Source organism: Zalophus californianus, chromosome 2, assembly GCF_009762305.2.
Source record: "Zalophus californianus isolate mZalCal1 chromosome 2, mZalCal1.pri.v2, whole genome shotgun sequence".
In the NCBI taxonomy this organism is placed as follows: Eukaryota; Metazoa; Chordata; class Mammalia; order Carnivora; family Otariidae; genus Zalophus; species Zalophus californianus.
The window spans coordinates 80,213,179-80,236,433 of NC_045596.1; the positions used below are offsets into that span (position 1 = coordinate 80,213,179).

At 33.3% G+C, this 23,255-nt stretch overlaps 1 protein-coding gene across 3 annotated transcripts in view; it reads right to left on the reverse strand.

The window, feature by feature from the left end:
- The window catches only part of STPG2 (sperm tail PG-rich repeat containing 2), a 534,512-nt gene that overhangs the window by 287,365 nt on the left and 223,892 nt on the right, over positions 1-23,255 (reverse strand). For all 3 annotated transcript variants that reach the window (XM_035726170.1, XM_035726169.1, XM_035726171.1), the window contains one exon: positions 16,695-16,854. In XM_035726170.1, the coding sequence (XP_035582063.1) occupies positions 16,695-16,854 (160 nt within the window). The remainder of the gene's footprint in view (positions 1-16,694; positions 16,855-23,255) is intronic.

Genomic DNA, 23,255 nt, shown 5'->3' on the forward strand with positions numbered 1-23,255 from the left:
AGACATAAGGGAAGTGTCTCAGATGGTTAGTGAAACACAGTATGTGAAGACCAAATGTTAAAGTACCCCCATTTATTGTTATATTTTAGCTATATTTTCTTGTTACTGAAAACAGTTCAGAGAGCAAGCCCTAACAGCAGCAGCTCCTTCCTCTGGCCCTGGTGGGATAAACCAACACAGACATTCTAGAGTCTGACAACTGTGTGACTATGTGTTCTGGTTTCCCAGGACCTTGGTCTATGCCTATAATTCTCATGTCCCAAATCAATTTAGCATTTATTTTGAAAACAGTGGCCAAAGTTGCATGATACATCTTATAAACTATCTAGCAAAGAATCTCAATTACAAAGATGAGCACAAAAATCAAGTCCTGACATACATTTAAGGAAAGACAACTCAATTAAGATACTTTTTTTAAAACCTCATAACCAAAGAAACAAAATAAAGGATCATTCAGAATCATAGTTTTAAATCAGAATATTTAATGTCTTAAAACAGGTAAGCTAACACATATAAAATGTTAGAAAATGTGGGATATAATAAAAATGACATTTATGAAAAATGCAAGTAGATACAGAAATCACTTCTCAGATTGTAGAACAAAAATATAAATACAAGGCTTGAATAGCAGAATGAAAGCTTTTGCAGATGGGTGGATGGAAAATGGGTCAAATTATACTCCAAGAACTCACAACAAAGACATAGAGAGAAGATACTAAAATAAAAAGTGATCTAGAGGCTAGAAGTTCCAACGTGAGCTAGCAAAAAAATAAAATATAAAGAAGGCTGAGGAGACAATATGAGAAGAAATAATTACTGGGAGTTTCTGAGAATGAGAGAAAAGCTCAGACTGAGAGGGTTCAGCTTGATCCAAGCAGAACAAATAAAACAAACAAGCAAACAAATAAAACTCTCATATCTATCCAAGCTAATGAAAATTAAAGACAAAAAGAATTCCTGAATGATTGCAACAAAAGGGAAAAAATTACATTGACAAAAGAATGCTCAGTACCAGTATGAGTGAGATATGAGAAGACCACTAAATATCATGAAAAACAAGGAAATCTCAGAAACAGGTAGAGAAGACAGATTCCCTAAAAAGACATGACAATTTGAGGACTGAATTGTCAACAGTGACCATGGAAGTCAGTAGTATGACTCTTTAAAGTGCTAAGGAAATTAGATATCAAATAGAATGATACAGCCAGTAAACAGGATTGCAAGAATAAAGATGACATTAAGACATTTTTATATTTTTTTAAATTAATTTGTTCAAAATTAAGCTCCTGATGGTCTCTCCAAAATCACCACCTCTTAGATTTGTCTCCATCTACGTTAATGGCAAATCTCTCCTGATAGTTGCTTGGACCCAAACCTCTAAGCCATCTCCGGCTTCTCTTTGTCTCACAGCCTACATCAGAACCAATGGCATATCTTATCAGCTTTGCCTTCAAAAAATACCTGGACTGTAATACTTATCACCACCCTGACAGCCAACACTCTGCTCCAAGCCACCATCATCTCTCACTGATACAGCAATAGCCTATTAATTGCTTCTTCTCGTGCTCCCCTCCAGTCTATAATGTACAGAGTAAACTTGTTAAAACAAATCATATCCATTCAAAACCCTCTAATAGCCTTCCATCTCACCATGAAGCATGACTTACCAAGCCATGTATCATCTGGATATACATTACATCTCTGGGCACATCTACTAATCTCCAAATAATTCTTTCTGCAATAGCCTTACTGGCCTGCTTGCTGTATCTTGAACTTGCCAAGCCCTCTTGTAGAATCTGTTCCCTTTGCAATGCATTTTCATTAGATACCTTCATGTTCCCTCAGTTCTTTCAGGTCTTGACTTAAAAGTTACATTCCCAGTAAGACTTCCTTTACCCTATCTAAAATTTTACATCGCATTTTTCTGCTTTATTTTTTCTGCTACAGAGTGTAAGATAGAATATAACTATATATTTTATGTTTTATCACACTTATTCCCTGTCTTCCTCCCTAGAATTTTAGTTCTATGAAAGCAGGGATTTCTGTATATTTTATTTTATTCCAGTATACAATATGTACTGATTTGAATGAATAAATGGAAGTATTTATCACTAAAGTCTGTAACTATAGGAATTTCTAAAAGATACACTTCAAGAAGAAGAAAAATGACCCTAGGAGGAATGTCTGAACTTTAGAAAGGAAATGAAAAAATAATAGATATGGGTGAATCTAAATAGCATTTTATTGCAGAAGACAATTTGTAAGGTTAAAGAAAACAAAGCTAAAGCATTGTTCAGGAAAACAAAGATCTTGATGAAATATAAACATTATTAAGTGTGCATCTAGCAACATCTAGGGTATTTAATAAAAAAGCAAAAATAAGAGTATATAGATTCCAAACCAGTAGAGCAAACAGATGAAATCGGGTGGTGGTAAGAGGATGGTGGAGAGGCCCTGAGTCATTTTTTTTAAAAAAGGCAAGAAATAAAGAAATACAGAAAAGTAGAGAACAACAGAAAATAGAGATTTTGTAACCTGGTTATAAAAACAAAATCCACCTATTCCTGAATATGTTAGTAACAAAGGGGACCCACTAAAAACATATAGTCAGAGAGAAGAGTTGAAAGTAAAAGGATGAAGAATGATATGCCAGACAAATTCTAACAACAACAAAAGGCTGATATAGCTAAGAAGTATTAGTAGAGATAAAAAGGGGCATTATAATATGATAAAATGTTCAGTTCAACAGAAGGCTCTAATATGTAGTCTTCTATAATAGTATTGTTCAAAAATTATTAAGTTAAAATTAAACAGACCATGAGGAGTAATTGTAAAATACATCATTACAGTGGGGTTTTTTGACATACCACTAAAAGTAATTAATATATTAAGCAAGATAGAGAAGATAAGAAAAATTCAATTAATAAGCTTGATCTAGCTGACATCTACAGCATTATATGCAAATACTGACAAATACACATATCAAGTGTAAGAGAAATATTTACTAAAATACTATGTATTAGGCTATAAAACAAGCCAAGAGATTTCAAAAACTGGACAGTATGTAATTAACATTTCTTGACTACAAAATTTACAACTTAGTTAATAATTATTAAAAAAACTATTTTAATAAGGCTATAAACATTTGAAAAATGTAAATATAGTTTTAAATAATATAGGTCAAAGTATATATGATAATGTAAGTTAGTATAAATTTAGAACTGAACGATACTGAAAATACTGTAAGCAAAAGGAAGAGGCAAAAAATAAATAAATATTATTGCTATAAGCCAGTGAGATTTTGAAACTATCTACTTACAAATAGAGCAATAACTAATTAAAAACTTTCCAAATCTTTTTTCTTGAAACTAGACGGAACAAACAAAATCTGGCAACAATGACTGATGAGGAAAATTCAAGAAAGGAATATTACAGGATAACCTCATTCACAAATATATGTGATGTGGAACTGGAACAATCCTTGAGATAATATTATAGATCTAATTGTGAAAAACAAAGCAATAAAATGTCTACAAAATTATTTAAGAACTATGATAGGGATATAATTCTTAAACAAGATATAAAAGCAGTGACTTTAAGGAAAAGATTAATAAATTCAATATTAAAATTGAGAAGTTATGTTTATTAATAGAAATCATTAAGAAACTGAAAAATGAATCACAGAGGAGATACCATTTACAGTATGTATAACTATCAAATATAACCATAATATATTAAGAACTACTAATCAATAATAAAAATAATCTAATAGATGAATAGAAAAGAGACATGAAAAGGGACTCTCAAAAAAATATCAAAATGACCAAAGAACATATGAAAAAGTATAAACTTCATTAGTCATCAGGAAAATGCATAATAAAACCTCAATGAAATACTCCTAAACCAGAATGGCTAAAATGAAAAAGACTGACAACACCGTATATTGGTGAGATAGTGGAGCAATTGCAAATCTCACACATTACCAGTGAAAATATAAGTCACTCCATCCACTTGGAAAAACTGTTGAGCAAGATCTAATAAAACTGAACATCCACCAGACTCTATCACCCAGGAACTCCACTCCTAGGCATATAAATCAAGAGAAATGTATTTTTATATGCACCAAAAGTATATGTACAACATTCACTATTAACAGTACTCATAAAAGCACTAAACTGGAAACAACCCAAATTTCCATCAGTAGTATGATAAGATGGATAAAGAAATAGTGATACATTCTTTTTCTTTAATATTTATTTTATTTTAGAGAGAGGGAAAGAGAAAGAGGGAACATAAGAGTGGAGGAGGGGCAGAGGAAAAAGGAGAGAATCTCAAGCAGATTCCCTGCTGAGCATAGAGCCTGACTTGGGGTTCCATCCCATGACCAATGAGACCATGTCGTGAGCTGAAACCAAGACTCAGACACTTAACTGACTGAGCCAGCCAGGTGCCCCTGTGACACATTCTTATGTTGAGAATAAACTAATGATTGCCACCTGAAACAACATTGTTTATAGGCCACAAATTATAAGGTTGAGTGAAAGAAGCCATACACAAAATACACCTCATTACTCAAATTACACAAGTTGAAAATAGTGAAAATACAGCAAAGATGACAGAAGCCAGAATAATGGTTAGTGACTAGGACAGAGTTAGGGGAGGGATTAAGGATGCTTGTAATGTTCTGTTTCTTCACTTAATAATGTTTACATGGGCACTTCAATTTATGAAAATGCACTGAGATATAAACTAATAATTTGTGTACTTTTCTATAATATTTTTAATGTAATAATTTTTTATTATTAGGTAAGGCCGTAAGGTTTCATTGTCTCCTGGAAATATAAATTTGTTATTTCCATTATTGCTTTGTAATATATTTATAATGAAAATTACACGATACCCAAAATGGGTAGAGATGGACACACTGAACCTATGCTGGTATAATTTAGCTTTACGTATAAAAAGTAGACTTTTAAAATATATTTTTAATATTGTAACATTTCTTAGAATTCCACATTTCATTACCTTTCCTCAAAATGCAAATCATTCTGTAGTGAAGAAAAAACTGCACATATAATCTTAAGTTCAAATATAAAAACTTTTAAAAACATGAGAATAATGTTTTAAAGGAATTGTAATGTGTTCAGGTAAGCCATGCTGATTCTTCAAAGTAAGGCACAGAAAAATCAATTTTTATCACTTGATATCCATTGCAATTAGAGAGCAATACCAAGTCACTGACACACTAATGGGTTTCAAAATATTTCAAAAAGAAAAAGGAAATTGTTAAGTGTTTTAATTGAAATGCAGTTATAAGTATAACAAACTGGATAATATAATCTTTCTGTAAAGCTACCATATAAAACTATCATAACATAGTGTTGACTTTTAATAAATTTATAGCATTGTCTAGATACATTTTATATAACTTTATATAATAATCCTACACTGAACTATTTAAAAACTTTTACTATATTTTCTACTATAAAAAGAGTTGTTTTTCTGTGTTCCAAGTGTTTGAATTCTAATTTAATTTTAGAACAGTTGTGTAGCATTTCCAAAGAGGACTGGTTCTACAAAAGTAGACATGGCTTGCTTGAAAAGAATATTATATCTGACAGAAACATATTTTTCATGTATTCAACTATAACATTATCCTACATGGAAATGATTAAACCTAAAGTAGACACTAGGTTTTCTAATTTATGGGGTATAAAATTAACAGTTGTAAATTTTTCTGACCACAAAGATTATAGTAATTACATGTAAAAAGTAGAACCACTTCAAGAATATCACAGTCTTCAGTTTCCCTTAAACTTCCCTTCTTGTTATTTAGTTAATAACATTTTATACTTTGAGTCTCCTAATTTCTATGATTATATTCCCTGGGCTTAGAAGAAACATCCCCTCTCCAACAAACACACACATTTCTACATTTTACACTTTACTACCATTCAACCAGGTCAAAAAATCTATCTTCCTCCTTCCTTTCCCATCTTTCCTTCTTTTCTTCCTAATCCTCTCCTCCTATCCTAATGCTAATATCACATTATTGTGAATAAAACCTTTTCATGTTGGAGGGTATTTCAAAGACTAGCACAACTTGTGCCTGATGCATCTAGATTTCTTTCAACCAACAGTATAGACACTATGGTGAATATGTAACCAGACATGAATCTGGAGTAGTAGTTTGGCCAGTGACACAGTTGGGTGTTATTCAGAATTAAAATTACAACAGAATAAAGATCATATTAACCCTCGCCCCCAATTTCTTTTTTCTTTCTCCCTTAAGATTCACTTCCTCATAGTATATACTAGGGAAGGAAGTATGAGGATTGTCTCATTATTTTTTACATTCTCCACAGCATGGTGGGTCCTTCATCCATTCCCAGGCTAATACGGGGTGGGGACAGGGAGAGGTAACAGGGAGTTATTGTTTAATGAGTATAGAGTTTCAATGTTACAAGATGAAAAGAGTTCTGAGTATGGATGGTGGTAATGGTTGCAGAACATTATGAATTTATTTAATACCACTGAACTGCACATTTAACAATGGTGAAGATGATCGGGGTACCTGGGTGTCAGAGTCAGTTAATCCTCAAACTCTTGGTTTCAGCTCGGGTCATGATCTCAGAGTTGTGGGATAAAGCCCCCCATCTGGCTCTGTGTTCCGCATGGAATCTGCTTGAAATTCTCTCTCCCTCTCCCTTTGTCCCTTCCACTCATGCTCTCTTCTCAAATAAATATATTTTTTAACAGAGAGAGACACAGTGAGAGAGGGAGCATAAGCAGGAGGGAGTGGGAGAGAGAGAAGCAGACTTCCTGCGAAGCAGGGAGCCGATGCAGGGCTCGATCCCACGACCCTGGGACCATGACCTGAGCTGAAGGCTGACATTTAACAACTGAGCCACCCAGGCGCCCCACTAAATAAATATTTTTTAAAAATGGTTAATGAGGCACCTGGGTTCATCAGTTGGTTAAGTGTCGGACTCTTGGTTTGGATTCAGGTCATGATCTCAGGGTCCTGAGATGGAGCCCTGTGTCGGGCTCCACACTCAGCAGGGAGTCTGCTTCTCCCTCTGGCCCTCCCCCTGCTCATGTGCTATCTCCTTTTAAAATGAATAAATAAAATCTTAAAGACAGATAAATAAATAAATAAATAAATAAATAAATAAATAAATAAATAAATAAAATTTTAAAAATGGTTAAGATGATCAATTTTATGTTATGTGTATTTTACCACACACAAAAAAGAACTTAGAAACGTGTGCACTAACAGTTTTCCAAGCCTCCGGCTCAGGTCATGATCTCAGGGTCCTGGGATTGAGCCCCTCAGACTCCCTGCTTAGCAGGGAGTCTGCTTCTCCCTCTCCCTCTCCCTCTGCCCCTCCCCCTGCTTGTGCTCTCTCTCACTCTGCTCTCTCTCAAATAAATAATAAAATCTTTAAAAATAAAAAAGAGTAGAGTTAAATCTACACTTGGCATCAGTGTCATCCCATTCTTTGCAGCCTTTAGAGATTAGGCTTATTTCTCAAGAACTAGGTCCTTGAGGGCATTCACTCCTAATAAAAACAAGTTTCATCAATAACAAAAATCTGAAAAAAAATAATAAAAATCTGATCTGAGATGAAGACTTCATGAATCAAGGATTTTTGTTGTGAGGCTTTATTTTGGGGTTTTTTGTTTGTTTTGTTTTGTTTTGTGAAGGGGTATGTGGTTGGTTTTGTTTTCTAATACAAAGAGAAAGGTCTTTGCAACCTCTTTATCTGTTCTTTTAGCTTCCTCAAAATCTTAACATGATGAAAAGTCTAACAGATCAGTAACAATCAACACTAAGAAGGCACAATTGTGTAATTTTTGGCTTATTTTCTCTAAGTTATATATATATAACTAATATATAGTTAAGTCTTTCTCTTTAATCATAAGAAAGTTTGATACTTGTTGTCTCAAAACATAACTGCATTTGAACCAAGATAATTTCTGAGTTTTACTGATTTCTTTGCCCTATTCTTAAATAAAATATTATATGAGCACTAAAGAAACATGCACCGCAGTAGAAAATGCTATGATTCTTCATCATCAAATAATATTCCATTGACTTCTGTGTATTATTTCAAATAGTCTATTAGCAGACAGTTTATTTCCAATGTCTTTCTACAATATAGATATTACTGTACTTAGCTTTTATTTTCCTTCCATTGATTTAATTTGAAGAAAATAATATAATTCAAATTTTTACAAACCTTGGACTTTCACTCTCAAATAATATTAATTCATCCACTTTCCAATAAACTTATACATGATTTTGGAAACAGTTGTGATGTATCAACTAATAATTGATTTTTATTATAATTACCTGTGGACATTTTTCTCCCTTGCTAGATATAAGATATTTGATGACAAGGATTGAGTAGTACTCCTTCAGGCACTCATAGCAGTGCCTGAAACATAATATGTGCTCAAAAAGTATTTTCTATAAAGAATGAATGAATGAACAAAAAAAGAACCATCTGGGTCTTATTCTTGCTTACTATTTTCTATCTGTATTAATATGAGCAAATTATTTTTTTTTAGTTACCTGACTTTCCATTTTCTCCCTTATAAAGACAGTGATCATTAACTCATAAGTTAGTTGTGATAATCTGGTAATATATGTGAAATGCTTTGAAAACTTAAAACTTTCACCCAAATACAACACATAGATTTTAATCATTAATTTATCTAAATTGAGAGATTTTCCTCTGTGTAGCTATTATCTACCCAACCCTAATGTTCTCTCCCGCCTTCTTATATGATTTCAGAACATGGATCATCTTACTACATTACCCTATCAAATATTTCTTAGATAGCTTAATATTATTGTTGATAGCCTTTCTAATCCTGGACTTAACCTTACTCTTGATTCGACTTCAATTATAGGAATGAATACATCTTCAACTTAATAATTACATGGAATATCAACTTCCTATTCTTGGACCACATCACCTTTGAGACCTATACTGAAGCCTTGTCTTGCCAACCAGTCCAATTATTCCATACTTTTACTTAGTACTAACTTTATCTGCCTTCATTTGTCTTTCTCTGCTTAGAAATTGTTCTAATTATCTACTGCTGCATAAAAATCTACCCCTCAATACCAGTGGCTTCAAACAACACTAATTATTTATTTTGCTCAAAAATCTGCATTTTAGGCATGACTCAGAAGAAAAGGCTCATCTCAGCAGTACATGGTGTCAGCTGGGGCAGCCTGACTGGGGACCGGAGGTTCTGCTTCCACTCCCACTCACCTACAAGACTGGCTACTCCATGCTGGATGTTGGCTGGCATCTAGGCTTGGGAGCCTCACTTCTTCTTCATGGACCTCTCCTGGGCTGCTTGGTTTGTGCACTGGTAGAATGGCTAGTTTCAAGAGTAGGCATTCTGAGAGGACCATCCAAAAGTGGATGAAGTTTTTACGATTTAGCCTCAACAGTCACATAGCAACTCTTTTGCCACACTTTATAGAAGCAATACCAAAGGTCCACTAGGGAACTAGAAATAAACTTCAGTACTCAATGGGAGCAGTATTAATTCTGCACTGTGTGAAGAACATATAGGATGAGATATATTGTGGCAAAAACTTTGGAAAACACAAATTTTCATAGTCCATTCTCTGGCTATAATTCACATCTCCCATATGTAAAATGCAAGCAACCCTACTGTGAAGACTCCCAAATTTCATCCCATTGTGGCTTTAACTTGAAGTTCAGAATTTTGTCATCGAATTCTGGTTCAAATGGGATGAGACTCCTCTGGCTTAATTCCTCTGTACAACTCTTTGAATACCATTCTTGATCTAAAGGCCCTGAACTAAAGAGACAACTTACTGCCCCACAGATACCCTATAGACTAATGATTGAACAGACATAAGATAAAGGCTATCAACACAGCTATTCAAAGGGAGAAAAATAGGAAGGACATAGCAGTCATAGGCTCATGGCATTTCAAATTCAGTAGAGTACATGTTGCCAGTTCCTAGATAAGGGTCCAGTCCTAATTCCTAGGAGTTGTTCAGTATGTTTCATGACTCCATTCTGTGGGTTTCTGGTTCCGTTCTCTTAAGTCATTCTTTTTCCATGAAAAGTAGCCCATGTTTGCAACTAGGTGGTTTTTCAGCCAATTTCCTACCTATAGAAATTTGAAAGTCCAAAGACCTCTTTTTATTTTATATACTGTGTCTATCCCTCTTAGTTCCAAGCTAATATAATTATTTTTTAAATGTGTGGCCTCTATGTTTTATCAATTTATAACTCACTCCATTATATAAAGTTATACCCACAAAATGTTTGAGATAAGCTCTCCTGGTCTATATAAAATACATATATCATCAATTCTTTACACTAAGGCTATAACTCTACCTCAGATTTTGATTATATTATCCTTTATGTTCTACAATATTGTGTACCAGTTCTTTCCTACCTGTGCCCCCTGCATATTCTCTCCTTCTCAAATGAAATTTTTCCCATAGTCGTCAAGATTCTTTAGTATTCAAAAAGTGAGTAACTCCAAAAACTCAATATACTATGCATAGGATAATTCTGCCTCTAACATATGCCTATTAATAAATATGAGGGGCACCTGGGTGGCTCAGTCAGCTAAGCCTCTGCCTTAGGCTCAAGTCATGATCCCAGGGTCTTGGGATTGAGCCCCGAGTCAGGCTCCCTGCTCAGCGCTCTATCTCTCTCTCTCTCTCTCTCTCTCTCTCTCAAATAAATAAATAAATAAATAATAAAATCTTTAAAATAAATATGATCATTTGCAAATTATGTATAAATAAGAAGAATTTACTTGAAATATATATAAAGTACCCAATAAAATGAAATTGAGATTGAAACTAATAAAATTAGTTCATTTTCAATAATAACATTTCCATCATTTTTGGGGGGGTAGGGCAGGGGGAGAGGGAGAGAGAGAATCTCAAGCAGGCCCCACGCTCAGCATGGAACCCGACTGAGGTCAGTCAGTCAACTGACTGAACCATTCAACCATCATTTTTAATAAAGATATAGAATCAACAAATCCTCAAAAGTGATCTGATCTATTTTGCCTATACTCAAAATTACCTTGCATTTTAACATACCAACAGCATTTCTGTAAGCTACAGAAAAACAACAAAAATTATGTATTTACTGCACTAGGTTAACAGTACCCAGCAAGAGAGATAAACTGCATTTTGATAAACTCTATAGCATTTCTGAGGCTATAATATTACAAGCCACTGAGAAAATAGAATAAATAATTAGTTTTCACACTACACTGATTTTATATCAAAGGTATTACTTATGTTTATTGAAAAAGCGAACAAAACTACCTCCATGGTATATGTTCAATTAACTTCCAAGATAAATTATATTTGTTTCCTGAAATAAATTCCTGTGGGAATGTGATGCAGAAATCACAATGTTTTTTTCATGAGAAATGATCGATACTTTCTACATAAAGTAAGTCTCAGTAACTCTTACGTTCAGCCTTCAAATATTGTCTTATATGCCACACATGTTGTGGCATCTTCCACTCATTTAAATATTTGATTTTAATAAAAATTATGCTTTAAAATTCAATTGTTTTTCTTCATTTAAAAATCTTAAAATAATTTTTACTTACTATAAAGCAATGTACATTCATTTAGAGAAAACAGTTAAAAAACTGAAAAGCAAAACAAAATCTTTAACAATCGAAGGATTTATACTTATATATTATTTTTTCAGTGAGGCCTTCTCTAATAACCTTCTTTGAAACTATGCACAACCCATTCTGAACTCCCAGTCTTCCTTCTCTCTCTTATTTTTCTTCGTAGCATTTATAACCACCTGGTATTCATTCTTTCTTCTTTTCTCTCTTTATTTTTTCTTTGCTTTCTTTCATGTATCAATCTATTGATATATTTTTTCTATTAAATGTCTAATCCATTAAATGTCTCTTATACCTCAAATTAAGTTCTATAAAACAACAGTTTATAATTTGTTCAAGGCTCTGGAATAGTGGTGAATACAAAAGAGACTCTCAGTGCATATTTGTTAAATGATTAATCAAATGAATCTCATCTTTTTACCAGATTTAAATATATACACCATGTTAAAAATTTTCATAGGACTCTATCCATTTGATGTATGAGAATTAACTAGACCACATTTTTCTTTCATTTAGGACATTTTTAAAGTTTTCATTACTAGTGTTCTTCGGCGAATTTCCTTAATGCTTAAATTTGAGGCATATCATTAATTATTCCCCTAGGGCAATCTCAGAAGTAGGATTTTGGGGTTAAATGGCATATACATTTGAAATATTCTGCCAGCCTGCCCTTGAGAATCACTGATATCAACTTATATTTCCACCACATTGTATGAGAGCCCTCGGTTTTCCACACTCAATATTTTCATTCACTTTCTTTTTACATTTGCTGAGTATTTCCCTCCTCTAAATGTCCAAAACCAGGTCAATATGAGCAAAAAAGTAATCTTTAAGCCCTCTTCCACTTAACAACAATTTTATTTTACCTGTGCTGGATCAATCACAAAATCATTTACGTATCTGTGAATTAAAACTTGTGCAATAAGAGTAGATTGCTTTATAATGTGATGCACCTCATTTAATAATCTCTTCATTAAATTTTTCTAATGTATTTTCACTGGTTACACACATTTAATGGTCTAAAATATACTGACTGCAAATATACTATTTCCTCTTTAATTCAGACTAATGAAAATGAATTTTATCTTTCTTAAATATATGCAAAGACTTCATTTATGAATAAAACAAAACTATTTCCATGCTGTTAATAAAAGTTCTTTTTTTTAAATTTTATTATGTTATGTTAGTCACCATACAATACATCATTAGTTCTTGATGTGGTGATCCACGATCCATTGTTTTCATATAACACCCAGTGCTCCATGCAGTACATGCCCTCCTTAATACCCATCACCGGGCTAACCAATCCCCCCTCCCTCCTCCCCTCTAAAACCCTGTTTGTTTCCCAGAGTCCATAGTCTCTCATGGTTCCTCTCTCCCTCCAATCCCCCCCCCATGTTTCCCTTCCTTCTCCTAATGTCCTCCATGCTATTCCTCATGTTCCACAAAAGTTCTAAAACAATTTGAAATAAATATATCACCATAAAATGTTGATCGATTGAATGAATGCCCTATAAGCTGATAAATCCCATAAGCTAGTCTTCATTTATCAACCAAACTCCTAACTCATAATATATCATTTACAACCTCATTTCTTAACACTTTAACTACAAATGTAAAATATCCAGTAATCAATTTTAATTTGCCAATCATTCTATTTATAGGTAGAAAGATAAAAATATACATGTTAAGTTCTATAAGGCAAACTACTGAATTTTTAGTAATGTCATGACTCAAGGAATGAATATGCCTATCATGCTGCATAAAGTGACTCCATTTTATAGTTTTACTCATATGTATATGCATATACACACATAACAACACAAAATAATTTTATTTGACTTATAAAATATTTGATGTACAACCCTAAAAGCTCCTTCCCATTAGTATTAAGGTAAAATAAAATTGCCAATATTTAAATGACTAAAAATATGATTAAAAATATTTTTTTAAGTTTTTATTTAAATTCAAGCTAGTTAACATACAATATAAAATAGTTTTAGGTGTACAATTTAGTGATTCAACACTTACATACATCACCCGGAGCTCATCACTGACAGGTGCTCTCCTTAATCCCCATCACCTGTTTAACCCATCCCCCACACATCTTCCCTCTGGTAACCATCAATTTGCTCTCTATAGTTAAGAGTATGTTCCTTGCTTTACATCTTTCTTTTTTTCCCCTATGATTGTTTCTTAAACTCCACATATGAGTGAAATCATATGGCATTTGCCTTTCTCTGACTGGCTCATCTCACTTAGCATAATACTCTAGCTCCATCCACATCCATGGCAAATGGCAAGATTTCATTCTTTTTTATGGCTAATATTCCACTGTGCGTGTGTGTGTGTGTGTGTGTGTGTGTGTGTGTGTGTGTGTATACACACAGTTTCTTTATCCATTCATCAGTCAATGGACATTTGGACTCTTTCCATAATTTGGCAATTATAGATAACGTTGCTATAAACATCGGGTGCATGTATCCCTTTGAATTAGCGTTTTTGTATTCTTTGGGTAAATACCTAGTAATGCAATTGCTGGATTGTAGGGTAGTTCTGTTTTTGACTTTTTGAGGAATCTCCATGCTATTTTCCAGAATGGCTGCCTCAGTCTGCATTCCCATTAATAGTGTAAGAGGGTTCCCCTTTCTCCATATCCATACCAACACCTGTTGTTTCTTGAAAAAACACTTCTCTCTTAATTTAATTCTAAGATAGGATATGAAAGGGTATCATTATAGGATAAAAATTGACACAAGCATATAACCAACAGAACTATTATCCCTGTATCTTTTGATTTTATAACAATGATTTTTTTTAAAAAATCACAAGACTTAACATACTAAGTTAGATGATATTCCCAGCAAAAGTTAGATGGTATTAAGAATTATAAACAGAAATGGGCTATTCTCACTTTAGAACAGAAAACCATATTACTATGTATATACTAAAAAGAATCAAGAATTCTTTGTCATATTCATTAATAAAAAACCTAGCCTAAGTAAAAATCAATAAAAAATGAGGAATCTATTTAGAGAGTTGATAATATCACACCTGAATATCTTTTCCTTGATTGGATCAGTGTAAGAGAATTAGGACAAATGGAAGTTAATTTTCAATTACCAGAATGAAGCACAGATATTAATTGAATTGGCCCTGGTCACCTATTAAATCTATATTCAAGACATGTTTTGGATGGTATACCTTAAATAGTAGATTAAATTTAAAAATATGAACAATTCTAATTACTATAATATCTGAGCATGTCAGAGGAAATCAAATTTTATACATCAGAATATCAGGTAGTACCTTCAGAAATCCACTTTTTTCTAATGTATTTATTATAGACACATGTGGGATTTCTGCTATCATTTCTTTGAATTATATGCTACTTTTAAGATGCAGGATGGCAAACCATGGAGTTCAACCAGTGTAATAAACTCTTTTTGCTTAGCAAGCTGGCTACTCTACAGTTGTGTAGTGACTTTGACAGTCACCTTGTCTTTGACTTCCAAATAGTAACTCTCTTCATAATGAAGATATTCCTCTCTCCCAAATTCTTTCAGAAGCTAGTGTTGGCCTGACAACAAGAAGAAATGTGTTTCATATTATAATAAGATTTTATTCTTCTAAGGAGCTTCAGAGCTTTTGAAAATGACTTTGAAATACATTCTTATTAATCTTTAATATTCTCATGAGAGGCACGTAGGTGGCAAATATTTTCTGAATTTTGTAAAACAGAAACTAATATAACAATTAGTGAATTTACTGCCTTAGGCCAAATACTGAAATGATGAAAAGTTGTAGTGCCAATCCTGGCACCTAACTGAAACTCCTATACCTTCCAACCACAATAATTTTTATGGAGAGAACAGTAAAGTCAGAGAGAAAAAAATATTCTTCAGAAAATATGAAGTTCAACATAATTTACTTCAAGAGACCCTGAAATGGATAGTTATTTATTATTTGATTGTGCTTGGTGATGGTGACCGTGATAGTACCAGAACTTGAAAAAACTAATTTTCCTGCACCACTTCTGGGTGACCACATATTGAGTGTGGTCAGGGACACACTAAAGTTGTGTGCATTCTACTTCATAACAAAGCTAAAACCTGACAAAATCAGCAGTAGTATAGTAACTCAAGAGAAGAAAAAGAAAATAAGAAAAGTTACATTTTGACTTACAACAGACCTTTAATTGGGCAACATACTTGATTCTTGAAAGACAATGAAAAACAAAGCGAGCCTCTACGGATCACAGGCTCTCAGTATTCTCATTTGCTGACGGGTTTTTCATCAGAAACTCTTGAACGAGTTTCTCCATTCTGTTTCATTTGTTTTTCTCTTCAATATTCTCATAAAGAGTCATTACAACAGTTTGGTTGTTTACTAGCAATACATTTCAAAATTACTTGAAAACTATCGTTCCTATTTTCTATCTAGTTTTCCTGTGTGAAATAACACATTTAACTGATTTATCCTCATTACTAAGGAAAGCTATTGCATTCATTCTTTAGTCTAAGAACAGTATTACTAGTAGCTGAATTAATCCCAATTTTAAAAATCAAAATTGCTTTTGGAATTTTAACTCCCCCCCAAATAAATGTTTATCTTTTTACATGGATGTTTTCTCGATACTTGAGAAAAAATAATTTCATGAGAATAACACAATGTGTGCCTTGTATATGATTGATCTTACAAATCATAGTAAATTGCCTTTCTCCTCTAATGACTCTAGCATATTAAGAATTTTGGGTTTTTCCCTAATAGAAAATGACTTTGTTAGCTTGAAGTTAAAACTGGTAAGATGGTCTTTGTTAAAATTAAGAGACATAAAACTCCAAACAAATTTTACAGTTGAAAAAAAAATCTAAAATCTTTCACTGAGTAAACAGATATCTTTTTCGTCCTGTACATTTAAAAGAGGCATGGTAAATACAAAGGTATGTTTATAATTGTCTGTTTTTATGATGGAAGCCTTAGATTTTTTTTCTCATAGCTTTAAAAGAGCAGTCTGTACTTACCTGGTCCATCAGTCATTTTCTCCAGACACTGAGGAGATGTGCTAAGAAAGGAGGCATGTTTCAGTTTAGCCACAAAACTACGAGGTGGCATGTATTTATGTTGAACTTGGGACATCTCATATGATTTTTGAACATCATAGCTGCCAGGTGCTGGAATATCCTGAAAAGAATGTCAATGGATGAGCATTAACATGTCTTACATGGAAAATACCTAAAACCATGTGGAATACATGTTCACACTAAGCAATGGCATAAGTGGAAAAATATGAAAATTCTCTTAATCATTTAAAAAAAATTAAAAGACTATCCCTAAATTTATACCCTCCTTATAGGACTGTAAATTTGCGTGTCAAAATTTAAAGTAAAATAAACGGAATTATGAAATTTAGGTCCATATTCTTAAAAAAAAAAGCTTTCATATTATAGATCAAACTTTCATTTTCAAACTTCATAATGAAAATCAAATTTCACACAGGAATGAGAATAATTATTTGTTTTCCTAAGAAGCAAAACTATCCCTGCTATACTGTTCTATGTGAGCCCACTTTACTTATTCTACAAATGAGACTGCTTATTTCATTTTTAATAGATTCCAATTAAGTTGAAAGGCTTCCCCTTTTATCATTTATGGCTGTTTATATGCTCTACAGTTATATTAGCATTTTTAATCAACATAAACCACATGGAAATTAATATCTATAATAATAATTCTAAACTCAATCAAATATAAAATATCATATATTTGTTGCACAATCAATGCCTGTAAACTATTAGCTAATTATTTCAATGAAAAAAATTTTAACTCATTTTCCTCAAATTATTTTAAAATATAATATATTCTATTTAACATATCTTTTCATCTCTATTATGTATAAAAACCAAACTTTTCAAGTTTTAATGTTTTTCTAGTAGGCAGGACACTCCTGTGGCTAATGGTGTAGACTCTAGCTCTAGACTTCTTGGATTTCAAATATCTGCTCCTTACTTTTTTAGGGACTCCAGGCAAGCCACTTAACCTCCGTGATTCTTAGTTTTCTCATTTGTAAGTGGAGAAAATAATAGTCTTTATATCATATCTCATAAGGGTTGTTATGATAATTAAATTAGTTAAAACAAGTAAAATACTTAGAATGATACCTAATTCCATAAAAGCATTAGATAATCTTACTATTCCACAAAAGTTAATATCAATGCAAAAAAACAATACGGAACTTCAGGGTTTGGGCTAATAAGGAAGTATTTTAATGTTTCAAGTAAGTCAAAGAAATTTGGATACTGAAAAATCATACTTTTAAAGTCCATCAAGGAGCCATACTTTATAAAACATACCTTCTCTTGTTTCTCATGCCCCTATTATCTCCTTCAAGCATATGCCAACAACATTATTGTCTACTTCCAAAGAATCATTAATATGGTATGGGTACTAGGGGTGGAGATTCTTAGATGAAACCCCACATTTCTGTTTTAAGTGCTGTGCCAAACACCAAATGCCATACTCAGTAAGTCAACTAATAAATGTCAGCAGTTGTTTTCTTCTTGCCTGCATCAACAGAATATTTAGGAAGGGTAGGCTGAAGATAAGCAATAACAGTAGTAGCTCCATAGATGACTTGTGGATCTTTTGGGGCTACTTCTGTGGTATGTGAAAGGAAAGTGGGAGAGAGTACCAAAGCACAAAGAAATCTTGAGTGCACACAATATACTCAGAGTGTTTAGGAAAGTTTTGCAAAGATCTTGATTGCACCTACTATACATTTTAATTTTCTTATCTGAAGCTATTATAGTTACTGCCTCCTTAACACACTGCCTGGTGTTACCACCTATTCCTTTCTCCAGTGCCTAGCCTATATATGATTGATGGCTTTGGCTACTGCCACACAGAAACCCCCTTTTTTTTTTAATGCATTGAAGCAAAGATAAGAAACTTCATCAGTGATCACTTTTCTTAAAAAATAGTGTGTTCCCACCAAGGAAAATTCATCAAACTAGTTATCCTAAATTTGAATAGATTCACTGTGTCCTCTACCAAGATATACTACCCTTGTTCATGATCATCTCTTCCTATAGCATATCCATGCTTCTCTGAAAACATATTCCCTGCTTTTGTCCTTTATCAATGCTTCTAAGCTCTTCTTACTCATCTTCAATTCTTATTTTTTCTGACCAAGAGATTGATATTTCAAGTCAATTTCCCAGGCAAATGGTTACTAAGACAAATCTGAAATACTGTTTAAGAGCAATAATTTACACAACACCTATAGATGGTACCCTAAACACCATTTCAGGAAAAAAATTGTATGTAGAGGTAAGATCATCAAATCTCTGTGGGTGATCTTTTATACATCACAGAAAATAGGAAAGGCACATGATGAGTGGATATGATAGACATTTCTCATGCCTTTTTTTTAAACTTAGTTATTTGTACCCTTTTCCTGTGTTTAGAAAATTCCACATACTTCGCAGCAGAATCTGAGTCCTGTCACAAAAACTAAAAATGCCTGATTCACATCCTCCTGGTCTAATTTTTTAGCTAGAACACAAATCTAGGTCATAGGCTTAAATGACAGACTTTGAACTGGCAGCCAGTTATTCAGAGAAACACAGAGCATTAAAAAGTCCATTCTAGTGAGGGGCTGGCAGTGCTAGAAGCTATGTCCAGCTCCCAGAGGCAAAAAGAACAAGTAGAAAGTGAGGGAAAATGCGATAAAATGTCTGATGAAATAAAAGCTATGCCTCAGTGCAAATTAAAGGTAAATCTAAAGTGTCCTCATTTCATCTGGAAAACACAGGCCCTATCAAAAAATGACATAGTCATATAATTAAAATAATTGATGTATGTAAAATTATTAGAATGGTATCAGATATATAACAAGCACTAGTGTTAATTTCTATTAGGTGTGAAACTATGTGTAACCCTCAGTGATATCTTCCTTGCCTGGAGAGATGTCAACTGGCTCTTTAAAAGGAAAGCTTCTAGTATTTTAAGCCTGAACAAACAACAACAACAATGAAAGGTAGTTAAGTTGTTGAGAATCACATGAAGACAGTATTCCAGGCAGTTTAAAAAGAAAAAATCACTAGTTTCAACCAGCCTCAAAGGAAAGCAGGTCACCCCGTTTATGTTTTGGAAAAACCATTTCACATACTTTGAGATTTTATTAAATTCTGTCAGGCAAGTTGAAGCCCCTGCAAAATTTCCCATGCCCAAATACAATCCTCTTCTTCAAGATATTTGAACTTGAATGGGGTAGGAAGCTAAAGAGTAAAGCTGAAAATTTTGGAGGGTAGAACTTACAGGAAGAAAGAAAACAGACCCTCAGGCTCTCATCCCAAAACTCAAAAGGGCGATGAGTGCAGAGCCACAAAGGTAGAGTAGAATCCTAATCTTGTGGTATTTATCAGGTAAAGTGTCACTAGAAGAACGAGCCCACAGCAATATACAACAGATCTAACAGCATTTTATATAAATAAAATGTTAGATAGCATAATATAATAAAGACCACTGACTATGCTTTGGCTAAAATAAGTTTTCATTACATTTTTGCATAAATTGTTCTGGCTGTTACTTCATGCCTAAGTATATTCCAGTCTAAAATTTTATTTTAAAATCCCAAATATATAATTATTTAAAAATCACTGGAATTTCGTTTATAATGAAGCTTATCAGTTAAGAAGACTTAAGAAGACTTCAGGGAAAGTTTCAATCAAAGCTTTGAATCAAAATCTTTAGTCAAATATGTATACATAGTAAAAAAAATTATGGGCCATAAATATAGTGAAACTTGCCTGAATATGCAGAAAACTTTGATTAAAGCAACTTATACAATGGAATATTACTCAGACATCAAAAAGAATGAAATCTTGCCATTTGCAACAAAGTGAATGGAACTAGAGGGTATTATGCTAAGTGAAGTAAGTCAGTCAAAGAAAGACAAATACCATATGATTTCACTCATGTGGAATTTAAGAAACAAAGCAGATAAACAGGAGGAGGGGAGGAAAAATAAAATAAGATGAAAATTGAGAGGGAGGCAAACCATAAGAGACTGAACTCTAGGAAATAAACTGAGGGTTACTGGAGGGGAGATGGGTGGGGGGGAATGGGGTAACTGGGTGATGGGCATTGAGGAGGGCACTTGATGTAAGGAGCACTGAGTGTTATATGCAACTGATGAATCACTAAATTTTACCTCTGAAACTAATAAAAAAATAAAATAAAAAATAATTTCAGTTTTATAAAGAAGAAGGGCATTTCAGATGATGATCAAATTACCTTTGTTTTGCCTATCACAAATTATAATTACGAACATGTAGTTATCCTTGCCATTTTTCAGCTTTCCTAACAGTCATCATCCTGAACACACACCTCTTTAAATATTTGACTTAGGAAAGAATAAGTGTTATTTTAGAACAAAAAAATATTTTAATACAGATACAAAATTATACTGTTAATTATAAGTGATAGGCAAAAATAGAAAATATTGATTTTATTGTCCATAATCTCCTGACACACTAGAAAAGACCTTTTACCCTAACACTATTTTATGAAAGGTCAGCCATACCATGATACTTCAAGGCTCAGGAAAAAATAATAAAAAGTGCTGGTGGACGAAATCATGTAGACAATAAAACCACTGATTTCACCTAATTTCTCTAATATAACATTATACAACTCACACCTGAATCACAAATTTCCAGTTATTTGCTGACATTTCTACTTCATTATCCTCAGACAGCCTTAAAATAAAACTCCTTTATCTTCCCTTCCACAACTACCCTGCCATCTATCCTTTCTCACCTAGCTACAATAATTCCTTAGTTAACCAGGCCTGAAAATAGAAAGCTGCATTCACTTTTCTTCACCTTCCTCTCCCATAACTAAAAATCATTAGTTATATCTATTGTAACTTCTCTCACTTTATGCCTTTCTTTTCTTAACTACCAAAACAATCCTGCTATGGGCCCTAAAATATACCTGACAACTGTACTATCTCTTTAAACTTTAGGTCTTCCATCTCAAACCATTGGCATCACAGTAGCAAAGAAGTTATTGTACTAAAACATGACCAAATTCTGCTGGGAAGGTACATTGGTTCCTGAGTGCTATGGGAAAAATTTTCAGAAAATTCTCTTTGGCACTAAAAGTCTTTTTAAATTTGGAGGTAAATTTACAATTGTAAAACCTGGTTCAAGCAGAGCTTCTTCTTCCATTCTTGATCACCCTAGCTACAAATGATATCCTTCACTTTTCAATTCCTCTGTTACTTATTGTATAAATATACTTATTTGTATAAACACATAAACATATAAATAGCTCATTAAACAAATATACATATTTATTTGAATATTTTTTCCTCATCAATATAAGAGCAGGGAGAGCATTTATAGCTATCTGATGTTTCCTCAGATAAGATTTTATTTGCCTTATGTATTTGCAGATGAATTTTTTTTTCTCTCAGTTAAAGAAAGCTGACATTAAGAATCCAGGAGCACAGGGGCTCCACAATAGCATTGGACATGTAGGCCCTTTCATGCTTTTTTCTGTACCATTCTTAGATTGTAGCCCCCATCCTTATGTTCTCAAGATACTGACCATAGCTCTAGCCATAACATTCTTATTTCAGAAAAGAAGGGAAAGAAAAAAGGCAAAAAAATGCATTTAACAACTGAACAGCCTTCTCTGAAGAACTTTCCCAATCCGATAACTTCTGCTTTCTTTTCATCAGTTAAAACTATTCAAATAACTACTCTATAACTATAAGGGAACTTGGAAAAAAAAAAAGTCGTTTTAGCTGGGCACATTGTTCTTCAAATAAAATTGGGTTCTGTTAGTAAGGAAGAAAAAGAGAATAGATACGGTGTTGGCAACTAGTAATCTCAGTCATAACATATGTCTGTCTTTGAGGGTACTAAAATCATAAAATAATTAACTCACTTCTAGTATATTATCCAGGATATTAGACTACCTCTATCAAAAGTTATTTTGACCCAAGATTTATGGTTCATTCTCTAACTCTTGCTCAACCTCTGGGTCTCAACTTTCCCTCAGTCCATTAGCTCTGTCAGGTTTCAAGTGATACACTTTTAGAACACACCACTCTTAGCTTTGCAGTGGTTGTTACACTTGCAATTAAATAAGTCTTCAATTATTTGTTTAATATCATCATCCCCATAGGTACGTACAGTTCTTGAAGGTTGAGAAAGTATTGTTTCATTGATCAAAGTATCTTCAATAATGGCAAATGCATTGCACACAGTAAGTGATCAATGAATATTTTTTTAAAGATTTTATTTATTTATTTGAGAGAGAGAGCATGAGCAGAGGGGAGGGGCAGAGGGAGAGGAGAAGCAGACTCTCCACTAAGCAGGGAGCCCAGTGTGGGGCTTGATCCCAAGACCCCGGAATCATGACCTGAGTTGAAGGCACTTAACCAACTGAGCCACCCAAGAGTCCCATCAATGAATATTTTTTAATCAATGAGTAAATAAATGAGCTAATGAAAGAGTGAATAAATCTATCAGTATCTGTCTACCTTGAAGCCTCCCCTCCCATGTTTGGTC